Genomic DNA, 17,219 nt, shown 5'->3' on the forward strand with positions numbered 1-17,219 from the left:
GGTGTTCACTCAGGCGTGGCAAGCACAGGCAGAAACAGGAGAGAGACAAAACAGTTCAGAGTCCCCTGATTTAGGCCCACCGGCAATTCCAAGACCGGCAATTAATCGCGGAATCACTGTATTTAAGTAATGTAATGCAAAATATTGTTTAAAAGTACGCATAAACACACAACCATCTTTCATCTAAAACTTTCTCCGAAATATGGCACATTAATCATTAGAATTTCACACTGAAGTCTGGCACAAATCTGCAACCATAATTTTGCAAATCTGAGCTTAAATTCGAATTTAGCAAACTCAAAAATGTTTAGTAACCAAATTCTTTATCTATCAAATAAGACCATTTTATTCACTCTCTCCTCCTTCTTTGCTAGTTCTTTAGCGTTAAACTGAAATGGTTAATTAACCATAACTCAGAGAATAAAAATTTGTTCGTCATGATCCAAAATGTGATCCAAAATCCAAATGTTAGGATATCTCGACTTCCTGACGTGTGATAAAAACTTGGACAACGAATTTCTTTTTAGGACTACAAAATCCTTCGGGATCACGTAATCAAGTTTTGGGGTATCAAAAATGTAATTTTTGTCTAGCTGCGTAATCGGTCCAAGCCTTTTTGGGACATTCCTTTTATTTATACATGGATACTTTTTCTGAATATAGATGGTGCAAGGTTCTTTAAAAAAGAATTAAATTCCAAGAATAAAAACCTGCCACATTTGGGTAAAACCACAAAGCAGATAATTTTATTCTAAATATAAAAAAAAACGGAAATAAAAAAAGAGAAAAGAGACAGAAGTCGACTTTCAGGTCCGCTTCTTTCTTTTATTTATCTTGTCTTTCTATATAGCTACATTTTTCCTCCCACACGAAAAATATTTATAAAATTTATTATTAAATTTCCAGAAATAATTTATTTACAAAATTATAAAATTTATCTATCAATTCTTGTAAATATTATCGGTTCAAATATTAAAAAGAAAACACAGAAATAATGAAAGACGAAAAAAGAAATGAAAGAAGGGGATTTGGTGTTCGCCTTCTTTTTCTTTCTTCTTCCTTAATTAATTTGAGTTTTTCTTTTAATATTGACCTGTAGTATTGGTGCGCGTGTTTGTTTAAATTTTGTCGTTTTTTATTCTTGGAGTTTAAATTTGTTAAATTTCTGAGAATGATGTCATTAACGTTGAATAATACACTTTTTAAATTCTTCAGTAAAACTCTGGTTAATAAAGGTCATCAATCTATGATATAAGCACTTTTAACTAAACTGGATTAAGTGTACTTGACTGTAAAAAACAGGTTTACTGCTAATTCTCCTACTGCATTTCCGTACGCAAACTAATTCCTGCATCACTCTATAGGGTCATTAAGAAAGTAACTTTCAGATATTTCGAATTATACAATAATAAAATGAATACAAACATTTATCACAATAATTCCACATAAATAATTATGTGTTATATAAGCGTTTAATTAATTCAACATCTTTAATGAATGTATGGTACGAAATAGATATTTAAAAAATTTTCTTTTATAATGAGATTTCAAAGCACTTGAAATAAGTCATTTGTCATTTCTTCTTGAATACACTAATCAAACGCATTGCATTCCTCAAGATGATTCGAAAGCAAAAACGTAAATAGGTATGTAATAATAATAAAGTACTTTTCTCCTTTCGAATATTGAATGATGCAACGTGTTTCATGAGAAGCTTACTGAAATAGTGACACTAATTAATTTATCTTCACTGCAAAAATATTAATCATCTTTTAAATTATGAAGCATAGAACAATATAATATTTCACAATTTAGTATTAAATATCATTTGAAAACATTCTAATACTTTCTAGTCAATTTCGTAGAATATTCACCTTTAAATTGAAATTTTTTTAAATATTATGTTATTACACCATTAAGCCATTTCCCTGTCGGGGTAGGCGTGACTCACTCGGTGGGGAAAGGAGTAATGTGGGGAAGGGATAGAGAATTTTCAGATTGATCCAGATTTCATGTGTTATTTATGTAAATAACACGTTCGTTCCAACCTAGGTTGTTGATCAATCTCTCTAGCAATCACCCCACGTGAAGATCCTCGCAAAGTCGTTATTTAAGTTTCTCTACTTGGGTCCATTAGTGGCCAAGTCTTTTTTCTGTAAGGCGTCATTCAATCTACTGACACTCTTTTTCTTAACTATTTGCCGCCATACTTTTCTGTCCTGGCATACTTCTCTAGCTTCTCTTATGTCCATGCATTTTTTCATGCAGGCTCTCGTGTTTCTGTGACTTCTTATGTCTCTTATAACTAGGGTCTCATTCACACATTCTAACCATTCTTTCCGCGGTCTACCTCTAGGCAATGTGAATAAATATTACAGTTTGAATTATTGGTTAGTAGCTATATTTTAAATTAGAATTAGCCGAGTAAGGAAAATGCCAGGATCACTTACAATATAATCATATGATAATAATGACTGCATTAAATTTTTCAATGTAGTTCATCACATTTTACTCATTCGACGAATACGTGAGTTGCTAACAACTTTCATTTTGCCTTGAAAAAACACTGTATTGATGTCCTTTTCTTCATACGTGATTTTCTGGTTTCTTGGCCACATAAAGCACATATTAATTGTCGATCGCACGACTGGCTTTGGATTAAGTATATTCATGCGGTCATGATTGTGTGAATATATCACATATTATGCAAATTCTCATTAGAAAGGAATATATATCTTCACATCCGGAGAGCCTCACATTTGGATCATCATTTGTACCGTGAAAATTCATAAAGTCCTTTTAAGTGAAGCGAGTCACAATATAATTTTCAATTATTAAATACAGAAGTGTTTACAGCACTATAAATAATTAAAAGTAAGTAAAACCTTTAGAAATGAGAAGGAAATTTAAATAGTAAGAAATAACAAACTGCAGCACGGAGTGATCAATAAAATCTGTTTAATAGTATTTTATTACTTTATAGGTTTAAAAATATTGTTATTAACATTTTTTATCAATTGTAAACATTGTTTATAAACAATATAAATGTTACATACAAATTCAGAAATAAGTATTATTCATTTTATAATTACTTATCACTGCAAATATTTTTTTCATGACAATCCTACAATAGATTATTAAAAATGGTTGAACGAAAATTCTTAACAATCTATTGCTGAGATTTAAATTTTAAAAATAAAATTTTAAATTCAATTTTTTAATTGATAAACTGTACTGAAATATTAGCTAAATTTTTCTATAGGAGTTGAGTGAGAATACGTTTGTTTTATGAGTTTTTTAACAGCAACACCATATCTACCATAACATTTAGGAAAAGATAATTTTCGAATTTAAAGGTAAACTATTTTTTTTCTAAGTTTTCTTTTTTACACCCACATCCTCAATCAAATACAAAAATATTTATACAGTAATATGGTCATTTTTTAATATTCTTATTGTAAATATCAATAGAATTTGTATCTAATATTATTAAGCCAAAGCAATATTTTTAAATGTTGGAACCGCTCAACGCATATTTATTAAAATTTGTCTAAAAGTGAATAAGGAAATTAGAATTTTTCACTTTTAATTAATCTTGAAAAAATATATACATTTGCAAAATTTACATTTCAATGTTTTGCCATTTTTTATTTAAATTTTTGTAGATGAAAAAATATATTTTCGAACTTTAAGCCCATTTTGAAATCGGAATTACATAATAATAAGATATATCTGATTTCAGCGGACAAATTATATTATCCAGTCAAGCTTTTAACCAAAAACGTACTTTCACCCTTTATCAACTTGAATACTATTAAAAAGTGATTAAAATAAATAAAAAGTTAAGAGTATGATTAAAATTCGCTTAAAGTAATTAAAAAATGTATACTTACATTTTTCAAAACACTTAAAAATACAAGTAACATTTCCATTGTATGTACACCTTTAATTCCGAATGGGTCAAGAATAAGCGCAATATATAATCCAATCTGGCTCTTTTCACTTTCTCAACATCTACATTATTTTAAATTTTGATACAGCCGGAGTTTTATGGAGTTGTGTTCTCTGCCTCCAACGACCTCCACCGAGATATTCGCAACAATATATGCCAGAAACCTCCTTTACCTGTCGCAATAAAATTGTAGGCAGCTATTACGCCGACCCGGAGACTGACTGTCAACTTTTCCACGTTTGTGTATCCGTTGCTGGAAGCATCCAAGATTATCGGTAAGTTCTATTCAATCGCCTTGTATGCATAAAGAAAGTCATCGCTTTTAGAAAATCGATTCAGACGAAACGTTTCCGTATTCTCGCCATAACAGTCGTCTTCAGATCGCCTCAAGTTAATTCTACATTATATGCAAACCTTTGGCAATTTTTGATGCATATAATTTTAAATTTATATTTTTATTTCATTTCACATTTCGAATTCCATACAAAAACTAAATAATCGCTGAAACTAGTATCAGCTTATCGTGGACCTACAACCTGCTTAAATAAAACTAAAAATGATTTAAATCTTGATTTATTGCAGATTCCTGTGTCCGAATGACACAGCTTTTGATCAGGAGAGTCAAACCTGTGCTGATTGGTACGATGTAGATTGCGAGGCCGCAACATTATACTACGCCAGTGACAACTTTGACCTATACAGAATAGGTTCAGGTTTAGAATCTCTTCACTTCGACAGTATCCGCAGTGATGCTGAACCTCAAGATCATCTTCAGCGCAGTGAGACCAGCGACGCAGTTCGATCTTCTGCAAACGCCCTTAACAGAGTAGCCGCAACTAGTTTCAAGGACACCAGTAACAAGGACATCCTTCGCGGAAGCAGCAGCAGCAACTACTTCAACAACAGAAACAACGCCAAGGACGATGATTATGAAAACGATAAAACCTATGACAAGACTACTCAGGAACCCAGGAAAAAGTCTGGAGTCAGAAAAATCAGCAGGAAACAACAGTATAGTGGAAACAACGGAAACAGCTACACACCCACATCAGCGCCGGTAACTCAAACCACTGGCAACTACAATTCAAATGTGAACTACTACAGTGACAAAACTTATAACCACAACCAAAGAAATTTCAATGCACCAACAACCACCCAACGTCCATCCTCTGCTCAAGACACTTTCAAGAATACTCAGAAGTACACTAACCCAACAACTAGCCGCCCAAGCTCAACTTTTAGTTATTCTACCTATACCACTACGACCTACAGACCGATTACCAATTACCCAGAAGGCTTTACTGGATTCCCGATTATACCCAGCACCACTGCTAAGACTACAACCACCGACAGCGACACCGACAACTATAATACTGGTTTGGGCAGTAGCAACTTTCGTCAATCTAGTGAAACAACACCAAGACCTTCCATTTTTAACAGCAACAAGAATTTCTTCAATCCTTCCACCTTTACTGGAACTTTCTCTCAATCCACGACCGTTCAACCAAGCACGAATTATCAGTCAAGTGACTTTGGTAACTACCAGAGAAACTACAACAATATACAACGCACCAGCAGTACTGGATTCCCATCGTCAACAAATGCCCCAACCTTTTTTGATACCTTCAGTAGCAATACCAACAATGGCCAGCACAAATCCAGATCAAACTCTCCTTCAACAATAAGACAAGACTTTACTCAGACCACTAAATTATTTTCGAACAACTACTCTGGCAACAGCTATGCACCAACAACCTACAGTCCAATTACGAAGAAGAATGTTAATGTCAGAGGTGGAGACCGTTATAGCTTACAGTCGTCTTCCAATGATGATGGTCATTACAGAAAAAATGAGAATACCCGACAGTCCTCGAATGATGACGGACAGTACCGAAAAAGTGAAAACAATAGGCAGTCGTCGCATGATGATGGTCAGTACAGAAAAAGTGAGAGCAATAGGTATTCCCAAACTCGCGATAATGTACAATACAATGAAAAATCAAGCCACAGCAAACCTACCCAGTACTACGACTCAACAAAGATACCCAAGAAAGTCACTCAGTACAATAATTATGATGCAGGAAATACTGGGAAGTACTATGAAACCAGCACTGCTAACTACGATTTTGGTAGGTCTGCTGGCATTGGATTCAGTCCATCAAGCATCAATCATTTAGCTGAAACACCCAGATCTACAACTCCTGTTCCAAGGTAGATATTATTTAAAAACTATCTAAAGTTATTTGCAGGGAAGGGATTTTGAAACCTAAATGTAATTCGGAAAATGGATCAATTTTGACTCGGAGCGATATAAGAATTACTGTCTTCTGTGATTTTCTCGCAATTTTATCAATGCCTTCAAAATTGGACATAACTTCAACAACAACAAAATTTAAAACAGGAAGATTTTGGCATATTTTAGAATATTCGACAATTTTCATTGAGAATTTAGAATCATAAAGAATGATCTGGAACATCCTAAAATTATCTATAGTGATTTTGAGTTTAATTAAACAATCTGAGAATATCCCAGAATCTTTTACAGTATTCTAAAATCGTTTAAAATGTTCTTAACTATTCGGAAGTAATCTGGAATCTTGCAGAATGTCTTGGAATTTTATTGATGATTTTGCAAATTTTCCAGATTTTTGTAGAATGTTCTTGAATGCTAAATATTATTACAAAAAAAAATAATTGAGAAAAATAATGTATAAAAATAATAAGTATTAAAATTCTCAAATCTCGCTGGCATTTACCTGTTTATTTTATAGGAGAAATGGAGCACCAACTACCTATAACCCAAACAGCTATAATGCTAACACTCAAAAACCCGCTCAATCTCAAACAACTTCCCGAGGAACAACTTACGTTAGTAATTCTGCTAGGCCATTTTCAACAACCACAAGATTTGCAGATATCACAACTGTGAAACCCGTTAAATCCGGAAAAAAGAACGACTATGATTATGCTTACTACGACAACGCTGGAGCTTTGGAATATGATGGTCTCGAACTTGAACACGTAACCGGAAGCAAAGAGTCTTCAAAAATTTCAAGATCTTAAGAACCTTTTTTAAAATTTTTTAATTAACAAAAAATTCTCCAAATTTAATATTGTCCCAGCCATAATCAACAAAGAGATAAAATTTCCAACCACTATTTCATCAATAATCCAACAACTATTCATTTAAGAATAGAAGACTATTAGTTTAAGTACAAATCTAAATTAATGGTATGATTCGGTCAAATTCAAATATTGAATCATCAATCGCAAGTTGTTCGTAAACAACGCATAATATTGGATATTGCACAAATTATGTGATTATAATTTTTCCATATAAAATGTCTCGAATCTTGCTTGTTCCTGAAGAACTTGGGTGATGAATGATTACTATTTACAAAGAGGCCAGTGAGCCACGGAGGGCAGATTTTCTCTTCATGAGAAACATTAAGTATTCTCAGTTATAACAAAAATCAATCTTTCCTTTAAATGATTGATGAAATTAATCTTCAAAAGTGAGTAAATTATTTTTGCCAGAAGTCTTATAAATAATTGATCCTCTGGTTCAATGTTTACTTTTTTGTAGTAAACGAAAATTTTTATAAGCTGAGAACGCCTAATCAGAATTTGGTAAAGAGGACTGATTTCTGTTGGTAACGGAAACGCAAAAAATATATTCCGTTTGATTTAAATGCGTATGATATGTTTGTTGACTCTTTTATATGCAGGATGAGTTTGCTTTTTCAATTATATACAGGCCTAATTACTTAAGCTCTGTGGCCTAAATATTCTCGTCAGTATTTTAACGGGGAGCGTAAAGTATCGTATGGGATACACTAATATTAACATTGGCGTTTACGTGAAATTCTGTTCCTTGTTATCAAGTGAAATGTTTTTGTAGGTGTATATATTATAGGAACTGAAAGACCCCAATACGAGTATAAGATTGAAATTTAATAATACGCATTATGCGTTATTATACTATCTATATTTTTTACGAACTGAGTGTATATATTATAATTATTACAATTCTTTAAAATGCATTAAATGCATCGAAAACAATACCATTGCCTAATTTTACCCTACCTTTAACTTCTCCTGATTAATGAAGCTTCATCAAAATTGGTGACCAATTAATTACGGCTGGCGTGGGACAGCGAGGGAATAACATATTGTCACTTTGAAGCATATAAGATAAATAATCAAATGTAATCCGATATGATCCAATCAAACTATGATTAGAGTTGAAACACGCGGGTCAACTCACACATGTCACATACAAAACATGTAGTTAATTTTTTAAGTTAGCCCAGATGTTGGCTCTGGGAGCTTAATGAAGATGTAACCGGAGGTATATGTCGCCCGACTCGTTACTTTCCACAACACCAGACGCCGATTGAGTCGGTAAAATCAATTCACTGGTCACTATTAATGTACTACTTATCACTTCCCTTAATGATAACCTGAAGGAGGCATCAGCACGAGGCACACAATCACTTATTTAAGTTAAGAACACTTTTCAAGAACAGTATTTGATAAGAACAGTAATAAGACCTAAGAAAGCATGAGTCGCAACTAGAACCGATAATCAACATGAATTTATGTAATGTAGCGCGTGAAACTTCATCTCATTAAGAGGTCACAAGTTCCCTGTACGAAAGTAAAAACGGAACTGAAAAAAGAAAGCCAATGGAGCGAGCCACAATGACAACAACACTACCGCTTCATACACGCGTTCGCAAGGTCACGAGCGATGTACACAAAGAAAAGTGACCATGCGGAACAATAGCTTCAGAGACAAACTCCAAACATTCACAAACCTTATTAGGAATAATAAACATTTTTCAATGATAAACTTGATTAAAATCTTAACTAAATTAAATTGAATAGGCTCAAAAAGTATTACCATCTTGCCCACCTCGTTCTGTGGACATAATAAATTAAAATTGAATCTTATATGTGAAAAATACAAATTTCTTAAAAAATAAATTAAAGTCAGGTGGGCGATTGATTTAGAAATCTAAAACAATATAAAGACTCAAAATGGTCCCCGCCCGCCTTGAAGCATAAACTTGCAAAGACCAACATCTAATGAAACAAGATTGTTTCCATCCGCCACGAAAGACCAAGCTGGAAAGAGCAGCACGTAACTAGACGACGTATTTGCCGCCCGCTATGAGATACCATGCCACACAAAAACTAATATAACCCGTAACAACATTTAATATGTCGTTGGCAACAATATAGTCTGACAGTTAACTGCCGCATAAGCGTGATGTTGCCGTGTAAACAGGTAACTTGGTTTCAGTCCTCAGAGGACAAATTTGATAAGCAGATTCCAACTTATGTGCTAGGATCTTAAAAGCTGTGAGAATGTATCGTACAAGATGATAGCTTGATCAGGTACCAGGAACATCCATCTGACAGCTCGTGATCAAAGCTGCATTGCAACGTTTTGCGGAGGCATGTCTCCCAGGAATAGATCATCACGGGGAATTTCTTGCGAATAAGATACAGAGTCACAGATCATCCTTCCATAACTAACTCAGTACGTACCAAGTCATTCCTGAGTTTCAGCAGCGGAGCAATATAGACAGCCCCGCGTCATCCACGGATGATCGGCAATTAATAATTGCAATTAATAAAGCAATTAATACTCGATGCTTCGCTTGATGCTAATCTGATGATATCTTGGTCACCATAGCTTTGTGTCACCAAATGCAAACTTGATCTCCGTGACAGAGAGTTAGGCAGTGTTTATATTAACATCTATTAGTCACCTAAAAAGAGGCAAAATTGGAAAGAGAAAGTGGTTCTTTGAAAAGTATTTGAAAACAAGTAATGTTACTAGTGATAATAGTGAGAGTCACTAATAATAAAAAAAAGTTCATCACCGTCCACTTTAACTTGTCAATATAAACTGCGACGCAACTTTACTGGCAACAAAAGTCAAGATAAGAGCGGCAACGGTCGCAATTTCGAATCTGGATTTGAATTCTACCAGTACGGAGATTTCTTTAGATCCTTCAAAGAGGCCTTTAAAATAAACGATGATATAAGGTTACTTACACTCAAAAAAAGACCTACAAATATAAGTAAAAAAGACGATTTGAAGGGAAGTTTACGAAAGATGAATGCGGACGTCGTTTTAATGAATCATATTATCAGAGGCGTATGTGCAAAGGGGAAGTGATTTCAATATCATGAATCATCTACTCAAAAAGCGCCATTTGCGGTGTTTTTCTTTTGTTGTACACTTTTTACCAACATGTAAAGCGCTTTAATTTTGGGTGGTTGCAATTATTAAAATCATATGAATGTACTATTTGACAGCGAGACATGGGCCTATCAAGAAAATGATAAGAGTAAAGTTACCACGAATGAAATGACTGCGCATAATATGAGGGAAAACTCTTATGGATAAAGTGAATAACGAAATAATTCAGAAAGAATGTGGTTCAGAAGAAATACGAGTTGGTACATGGGAAAGAAGTTGGTTAAGATCGTTTGGAACGTTGAGAGGATGACAAATGGACGACTAACGAAACAAATGTATGAAGGTAAAGTAAATGATATCGTGTCCAGAGACAGACCGCGGAAATAATGTTTAGCATGTCTAAATGAGACCCTAGTTAGAAGAGACATAAGAAGCCACAGAAACACGAGAGTTTGCATGAAAAAATGCATGAACGTGAAAGAAGCTAGAGAAGTATGCCAGGGCAGATAAGTATGGCGGTAAATAGTTAATAAAAGGAGGGTCAGTAGAGTGAATGACGAATGAAACAAAAGACCGTGGATACTAATAGACTCAAGTGGGGGATCTCACATGAGGACTTTGTGAAGCTCTTCACTTGGGGTGATTGCTAAAGAGATTTATTAGCAACCTAGATCAAAGCAGTGTTGCGGAACAAACCTATTATTTAAATGAATAACACGAGAATTCAAGACCAATTTAAAAACTATATAACTCCTGCCTCACATTACTCCCTTCCCCATCGAGTGAGTCGCGCCTACCCCGAAAGGGAAATGGTTCAAAACGGTTAAAATATTGTAACGCTACACTGAAAAAAATGGTATAGCTGTTCTAGCTAGAAATATATTGCTGAGGAGATATAGCTGAATAGAAACCGTCTGTCTTCCGCAGACAGAAAATGTACAAATAATTCTGTCATTATTTGCTAAACATTCTAGCAGTCATGATCAAACAGCATATTTCTTATAATTAGTTTGCTCGTGCAGCTAAAAATTGTAACCTAAAATAATTGTAGCATCAGTTTTAGGCCTATAAATTGAAATGCATTTAAAAAATGTACCGCCTTGCATTAGTTCACACAACACTAACACCCGACTTTTCCGAAAATACAAGAAGCTCGTGCATCGTGCCATGTGGCTTGTAAGAGTTAAAAAATGAATAATATATACAGTAATGCAACGACAATGATGGAACCGGTTATGGAAAAAAGAGATTTTTTGATTAGCTGTAACCTCCAGAATTATATTGAAGCTCTCAAAATGCGCATATGACATCAGAAAATCTTCGCTTACAACTTTTTTTCGATACGCCCTAGTGTACATATTGATATGTATTGATTATAACTAACTGTTTTCAATTTAAGATTTTTAATAATTAAGTCATGTATGTATCTAATACATAATAAAGATTTAAGTATTTATATATATGGTTGATATATTTTTGCGTCATTACACCTAAAGATATACCGGCCTATTAGCTAGAAAAATTATAGGCACTTCCGCCAGAAAACGTAGCTAGATAGGCTGTCAAGTTTAGCTATATTTTGCACCTAGAATATCTAGCTGAACCAGGTTAGCTGTGACATCTATACTTGTTTAGCAATAGAAATATAGACATGACAGCTCAATTTTCTAGATACTGCACCTATATTTTGCCTCCAAAAAAATCTTTTTAATGCAGCTAACTATTTAGGAAGACGCAATCCAACGATACTTTCTATCTGGGATAGCAAGAATTAATGGACCAATAATTTCGCAAGCAATTACTTAACGAGAAGTGGGGATTCGTGGTTCTGAGAGGAAGCGAGGCCCAGTCGCGGGTTGGAAAAGTCCTATCAATCAGTCCTTTTTGGAAGTTCACTCAGGAGAGAAAGGTTCTGGAGGGGAACGTATTGCGATTTTCATCAGGAAAATTTCGTGCAGACTCCGGTGCGTTTAGGAATGCCATTCAAACATAAAAGTAATCAAGAGTAGTTTTAATTTCCATGTGTAGATATTTTTTGTTACTCACAAAAAAAGGTTTTAAAAAAGTGTATTAAAACTAAAAATTCTTAAATAAAATGCCAGAAACAATTCAACAGTGTGTCTTCGGATCTCAAAATCAGCAAAGCCTCAATTATGCTTATGTTCCAGCCGTAGAGCATGCCTTCTATCTTGACCAAAGAGGTAAAAGATTCATGGGAATCGCCAGCGTAGATGTCACTGAAACAAAAAGTATACATAAGAGAACAGAACGTAATGCAAAAAGAGGCAGACTTGAACGGGGAGAGGGTGGGGAAAGCGTTCCTACTGCATCGGCCTCCACATCTTCCTCTACGATTCATATGGATATAGATTTAGATTCCTTCTTTGAGGAAGGTGAAGGTGATAATCCTCCTCCTGAAATTAAGATAAAGGTTGATGCTTCTACCGATGAAGACGATTTTCACGACATACCACGCAGACTTGTGCAGAGAAAATCATCGCAGGCCAGACTTGACTTATCTGAAGCAACAGTAGTTGCTCAAAGATATGGTATAAGTCAAAGGGCTGCGGCACATTTAAGCTCGTCTGTACTCCTCGCTGCCAATCGAGCAGGTATGATCTCCCCGGATATTTCTCAAAAAGTACTTGAGTGTCTAGTCATAGATAAAAGTAAGATAAGGCGCGAGAAAATTAAAATAGGCTCCAAGTTGAAGCAGGAATTACTCCATGAGGATTCTATTCGTGGCTTATACTTTGATAGTCGGAAAGACGAAACATTGACAGCCTCCGGATTTAAAACAAGGAACACATATCTTTGGGGGCCGACCCAGGTTCTAAATACGTAGGCCATGTCGTCACACCATCGAGTTATGCCCAAGATGAGTGTGATTCTATTTATAATTACGTAACAACAGAACTGAATGGAGGCTTCGATGCAGTGGTAGTCGTGGGCTGTGATGGTACAAATACGAATACGGGCTGGAAGGGAGGAATTATTCGTCTACTAGAGGAACGACTTGATCGTCCCTTGCAATGGGTTGTCTGTCTATTACATTTCAATGAGCTACCGTTCAGAAGTCTTTTCGTATTTATTGACGGACCCACCTCTGGTCCGAATAAATACTCAGGGCCAATAGGGGGACAACTTCCAACTTGTAAGACCCTCGATGTTGTAAAGTTTAAACAAGTTGAGTGTGACTTACCTGAGATTGAGCCCACTGATCTCAGCTCAGATCAAAGGTATCTTTATGAGATATCAGATGCCATACGTTTCGGAGCGTGCTCTCCTGAGCTAGCCTCCCGAAAGATAGGCCCCATCAACATGGCTCGCTGGCTAACAACTGCAAATAGAATTCTGAGATTATACATATCAACAAAAAGACCCACAAACAAACTGCAAGTATTAGTTGAATACTTACTCACAGTATACGTACCTCAGTGGTTCCACATCAGACGGGATAAGTCTATCGCTGATGTCAGTCGGCACGTCTTTCAAGCAATCAAATTGTCAAGGTTTCTTCCTCTGAAGTACCGAAATGTGGTAAACACTTCCATTCAGACAAAAGGCTTCTCTGCCATGCCAGAAAATATACTTCTTGGAATGGTAACCGACCCTAGGCTTACCGTTCGCCAAGACGCACTCACCAAAATCCTGGAAGCAAAACATAAGCAACAGACAACTGTTAGATACAATATTGTGCCAAAAATTGATTTTGGAGCTAATGATTACACAGAAATGATTGATTGGGAACAGACAGACGTTTCACTTACCGTGCCTCCAGTTTTAATTCCTATAACAGAGGATGAACTTACCGCTATGCTATCTATGGCCGATGGCTTGGTACCAGACTGAGACTTTACATCTTTGCCTTGTCACACAGTAGCGGTGGAAAGAATTGTTAGACTGGCAACAGAGGTGTCCAGACTAGGCATCGATCTCGAGGCTCGGAACCGACAGATACGCGCCACACTTCTTTCTCGATAGACTGTCAACTTATTTAACACTAAGAAAAACTTTGTGGGTGTATGAGACTTGAATAAGCACGTCCTACATATGGTTTTTTGGTTGGGTAGGGCGTGGGTGGAGCCCAATGTGGAACCACCTGCACGTGGTGGGCTCTGGAACACTTGAAGTAGTAGAACTCAGTGAGCTAGGAGCTGCACAAGTATTTAAGCGTTTTACTCGAAAATACGCAATTTTAAGCCAATTCCCCCTCCCATGAGGCGTTTCCTAGATGCACAATGTTGGTTTTTCACCCCAGCCTAATATTTAGTAGTTGTCCTATTTGTCGAAATATGCGTTTGTTGAGAATTCTTCCTATTTTTTCTGTGACACCTTAGATGTAGGGTAGGGTGGTGGTCATTTTTTTCTCCTTTTCTTTCTCAGGTTGTTTTGACTTCATGCCCTAATGTGTTATCAGATCTTTTGTAAATTAACACGTCCAAGAAAGACAATTTTCCGTTTTGTTCTATTTCCATGGTGAACTGGATATTAGGATGTAATCGATTGATGAAATCGAAAAACTTATTTAGTTCTTCTCATCCATGTTGCCAGATGACAAAAGTGTCATTAACGTCACGGAACCAGAATTCCGGTTTAAGCTTGGCTTGGTTGAAAATTTTAGTTTCTGGATGTTCCATAAAAACATTGGCCATTTACATGTGAGATTGGGGCTCCCATTACTGCCCCTGAGGCTTGTTCGTAGAATTGGTTGTTGAACGAGAAGTAAGTATTATTGAGACAGTGTTCTATTAAAGGTACGAGCTCGCAAGAAAAATTTGTAAAAGATTTAATAATATCAATTGTATCAGATATTGGTACTTTCGTAAAGAGATATACTATGTCGAAACTCACTATGATGTCTTTAGATTGAATGTGACTCTGTTTTATCTTTTTAATAAAGTCAAATGAGTTTTGGACGTGAGTGATGGAGTTTCCTGTAAAAGGATTTAGTTTTGTAGCGAGGAAGCTTGCTAAGTTGTAAACTGGTTGTAAATTGTGTTTTTATAGGTCGCCTTTTAAGTTTTATGTATGTATCGTCAGTTAGAAGGTCCATGATTTTGTTGGTATATTTTTCTTTATTCATTATTACTGTTGTGCTTCCTTTATCTGCAGGTAATATGATAATATCTGTATTCCGATTGAGTTCTTTAGTTGCGTTTTTTTCTTGTTTTGTTAAATTTGAGGAAGGAGCTTGAGCTAGGCGTAACATGTTGGCCGTGCTACGTCGTATGTTATTTGCTTTTTCGGGTGGAAGGATATATACTGTTGATTCTAAATTGATGACTATTTCTTCTTTTGGATTTTCAAAGGAGCTACTGCAAAATGATGTCCTTTAAATAAGGCTGAAATCATTTCCTTGTTGAGAGGATGGTCAGAGATGTTTTCTACTGTATCTATTAGTTGTGTTTGCTTTACTGGAAGTAATTTGTCAAATTTTTTTTTTTGTTTTTGAGTAGAAAGCTCTTTAATGCGTTGGGATTGCTCAAAAGATATGCGGTCCAACATGGACCAAGTGTCAAATCTGAGGGTGTTTGATAGGAAAAGATGAAGTTTTAATAGTTTTTTTTTATAGTGTACAAAAGACATTTGGTATGTTGTATTCTTTCTTTCAAGAGAAGCAAACTTGTATTGTACAGAATTGATTTGGATTTAGATGTTCCCAAATTATTTTTCAGTTGTAAGAATTTTGGGACGATTTTGTTGCCCCTGCACCGTTTCCAAAAAGCTAAAACTGTTAGTAGCTTACCTTGAGAAGTCCCGAGCTTACCAAGGGTGTTAGTTTTAGTAAGAATACTCTCCCCGTAGAGTATATAAAATTCCTTGTTATTGTGGCAAAGTCTATATTGTAGAAACCGGGAGAGCGGTGAGCCAGCGTATAAAGGAACATGAGACTAAAGCCAGACTAAAACATTTCATGCAATCAGTACTAGCTGAACATCATATCGAAACAGGGCATAACATTTTATTTGACAGAACAACAGTCATTGCAAATAAACACGCAAAATTTTTGTTATTTTTTGCCATATAAGTTTGTATAACATGAGTAACACTTTCAATTATCCTAGATTTATCCTAGCTAGGGGAAACGGAAATGACACTGGGGAATTTTTGTGTATGAATTTAATCTTTTCGAGTTCCAACACATAAAAATATGCCACCTGTACATTTATTCTTCCGTATACTGGTATTATCAAAATAATGTTCTGAATATCCCTAGGTTTCCATATTTTCTGCATCTAGGGAAAAACTGAGACGTGTCGAAGAAATTCTAAGTACAAATTCGGATTCAGCAGCTCAAAAAACAATTAGGGTAGCTTCTTGATTTGTCTCGTGCAGACCACTTTTTTCTTTTTGGGCCTGTTTTATGAATCTCTATGATTGAAGAGTTTTTAATTGAAAATAATAAAGCTCGCCAAAATATAATATTTCAGAGATCATACAAGCTGAACTCGACAGACAGTCTTGGCTTCGGAGGATGCATCACATTATACCTGGCTAGTCACAGCCAGATGTATGCTACTCACTTTCACAGGTCACTGGCAACTTGTGTACCAGGTCTGAACCGTAGCGCACACAACATAGTAGAAAGTAAATAATATGAGTAAATCTCAAAACTGCGTTTCGAGAGGGATACAGCCATTTATAATGTTAAAAAATCGGTCTATTGTATTAAAACTGTTTTAGTTAATTTTGAATTTGATGAGAGAAGAGAATAGATTCCTTGATTCAAGACTGATCGATTGCAGTATGACATTAAGATATTTGTTGAAGAGTACAAATGTTATGGTCATTTTAAATATTTAAATATCATCATTTTAAAAATCTGTTTTTTACAGACAAACTTTTTTCAACAACATAATTAAAATTCATGGAAGAATAGAAAAAATTCTTGCTTCTAGACATTTTGATTGACCAATTTGTATTCTTTTTACTGAATTCTAGCTAGTTTTAAATACGAGGGTAGTTCAATAAGTCCTTAGAATGAAGTATAAAAACAATTTTTTTTGGGTAAATTTTTTTTTATTTTTCAACATAATCTCCTTGGAG

The 17,219-nt window shown here is 35.2% G+C and overlaps 1 protein-coding gene across 1 annotated transcript in view; it reads left to right on the forward strand.

Moving 5' to 3' along the window:
* Positions 1 to 11,562, forward strand: part of LOC117176121 (uncharacterized protein DDB_G0283357-like) — a 16,151-nt gene extending 4,589 nt beyond the window's left edge. The window contains exons 2-4 of the mRNA XM_033366180.1: positions 4,041 to 4,227; positions 4,535 to 6,163; positions 6,724 to 11,562. Coding sequence (XP_033222071.1) covers positions 4,041 to 4,227; positions 4,535 to 6,163; positions 6,724 to 7,015 — 2,108 coding nt within the window. The 3' untranslated portion in view covers positions 7,016 to 11,562. The remainder of the gene's footprint in view (positions 1 to 4,040; positions 4,228 to 4,534; positions 6,164 to 6,723) is intronic.
* The last annotated feature ends 5,657 nt before the right edge of the window (positions 11,563 to 17,219 follow it).

This window comes from Belonocnema kinseyi, chromosome 7 (assembly GCF_010883055.1).
Source record: "Belonocnema kinseyi isolate 2016_QV_RU_SX_M_011 chromosome 7, B_treatae_v1, whole genome shotgun sequence".
NCBI lineage: Eukaryota > Metazoa > Arthropoda > Insecta > Hymenoptera > Cynipidae > Belonocnema > Belonocnema kinseyi.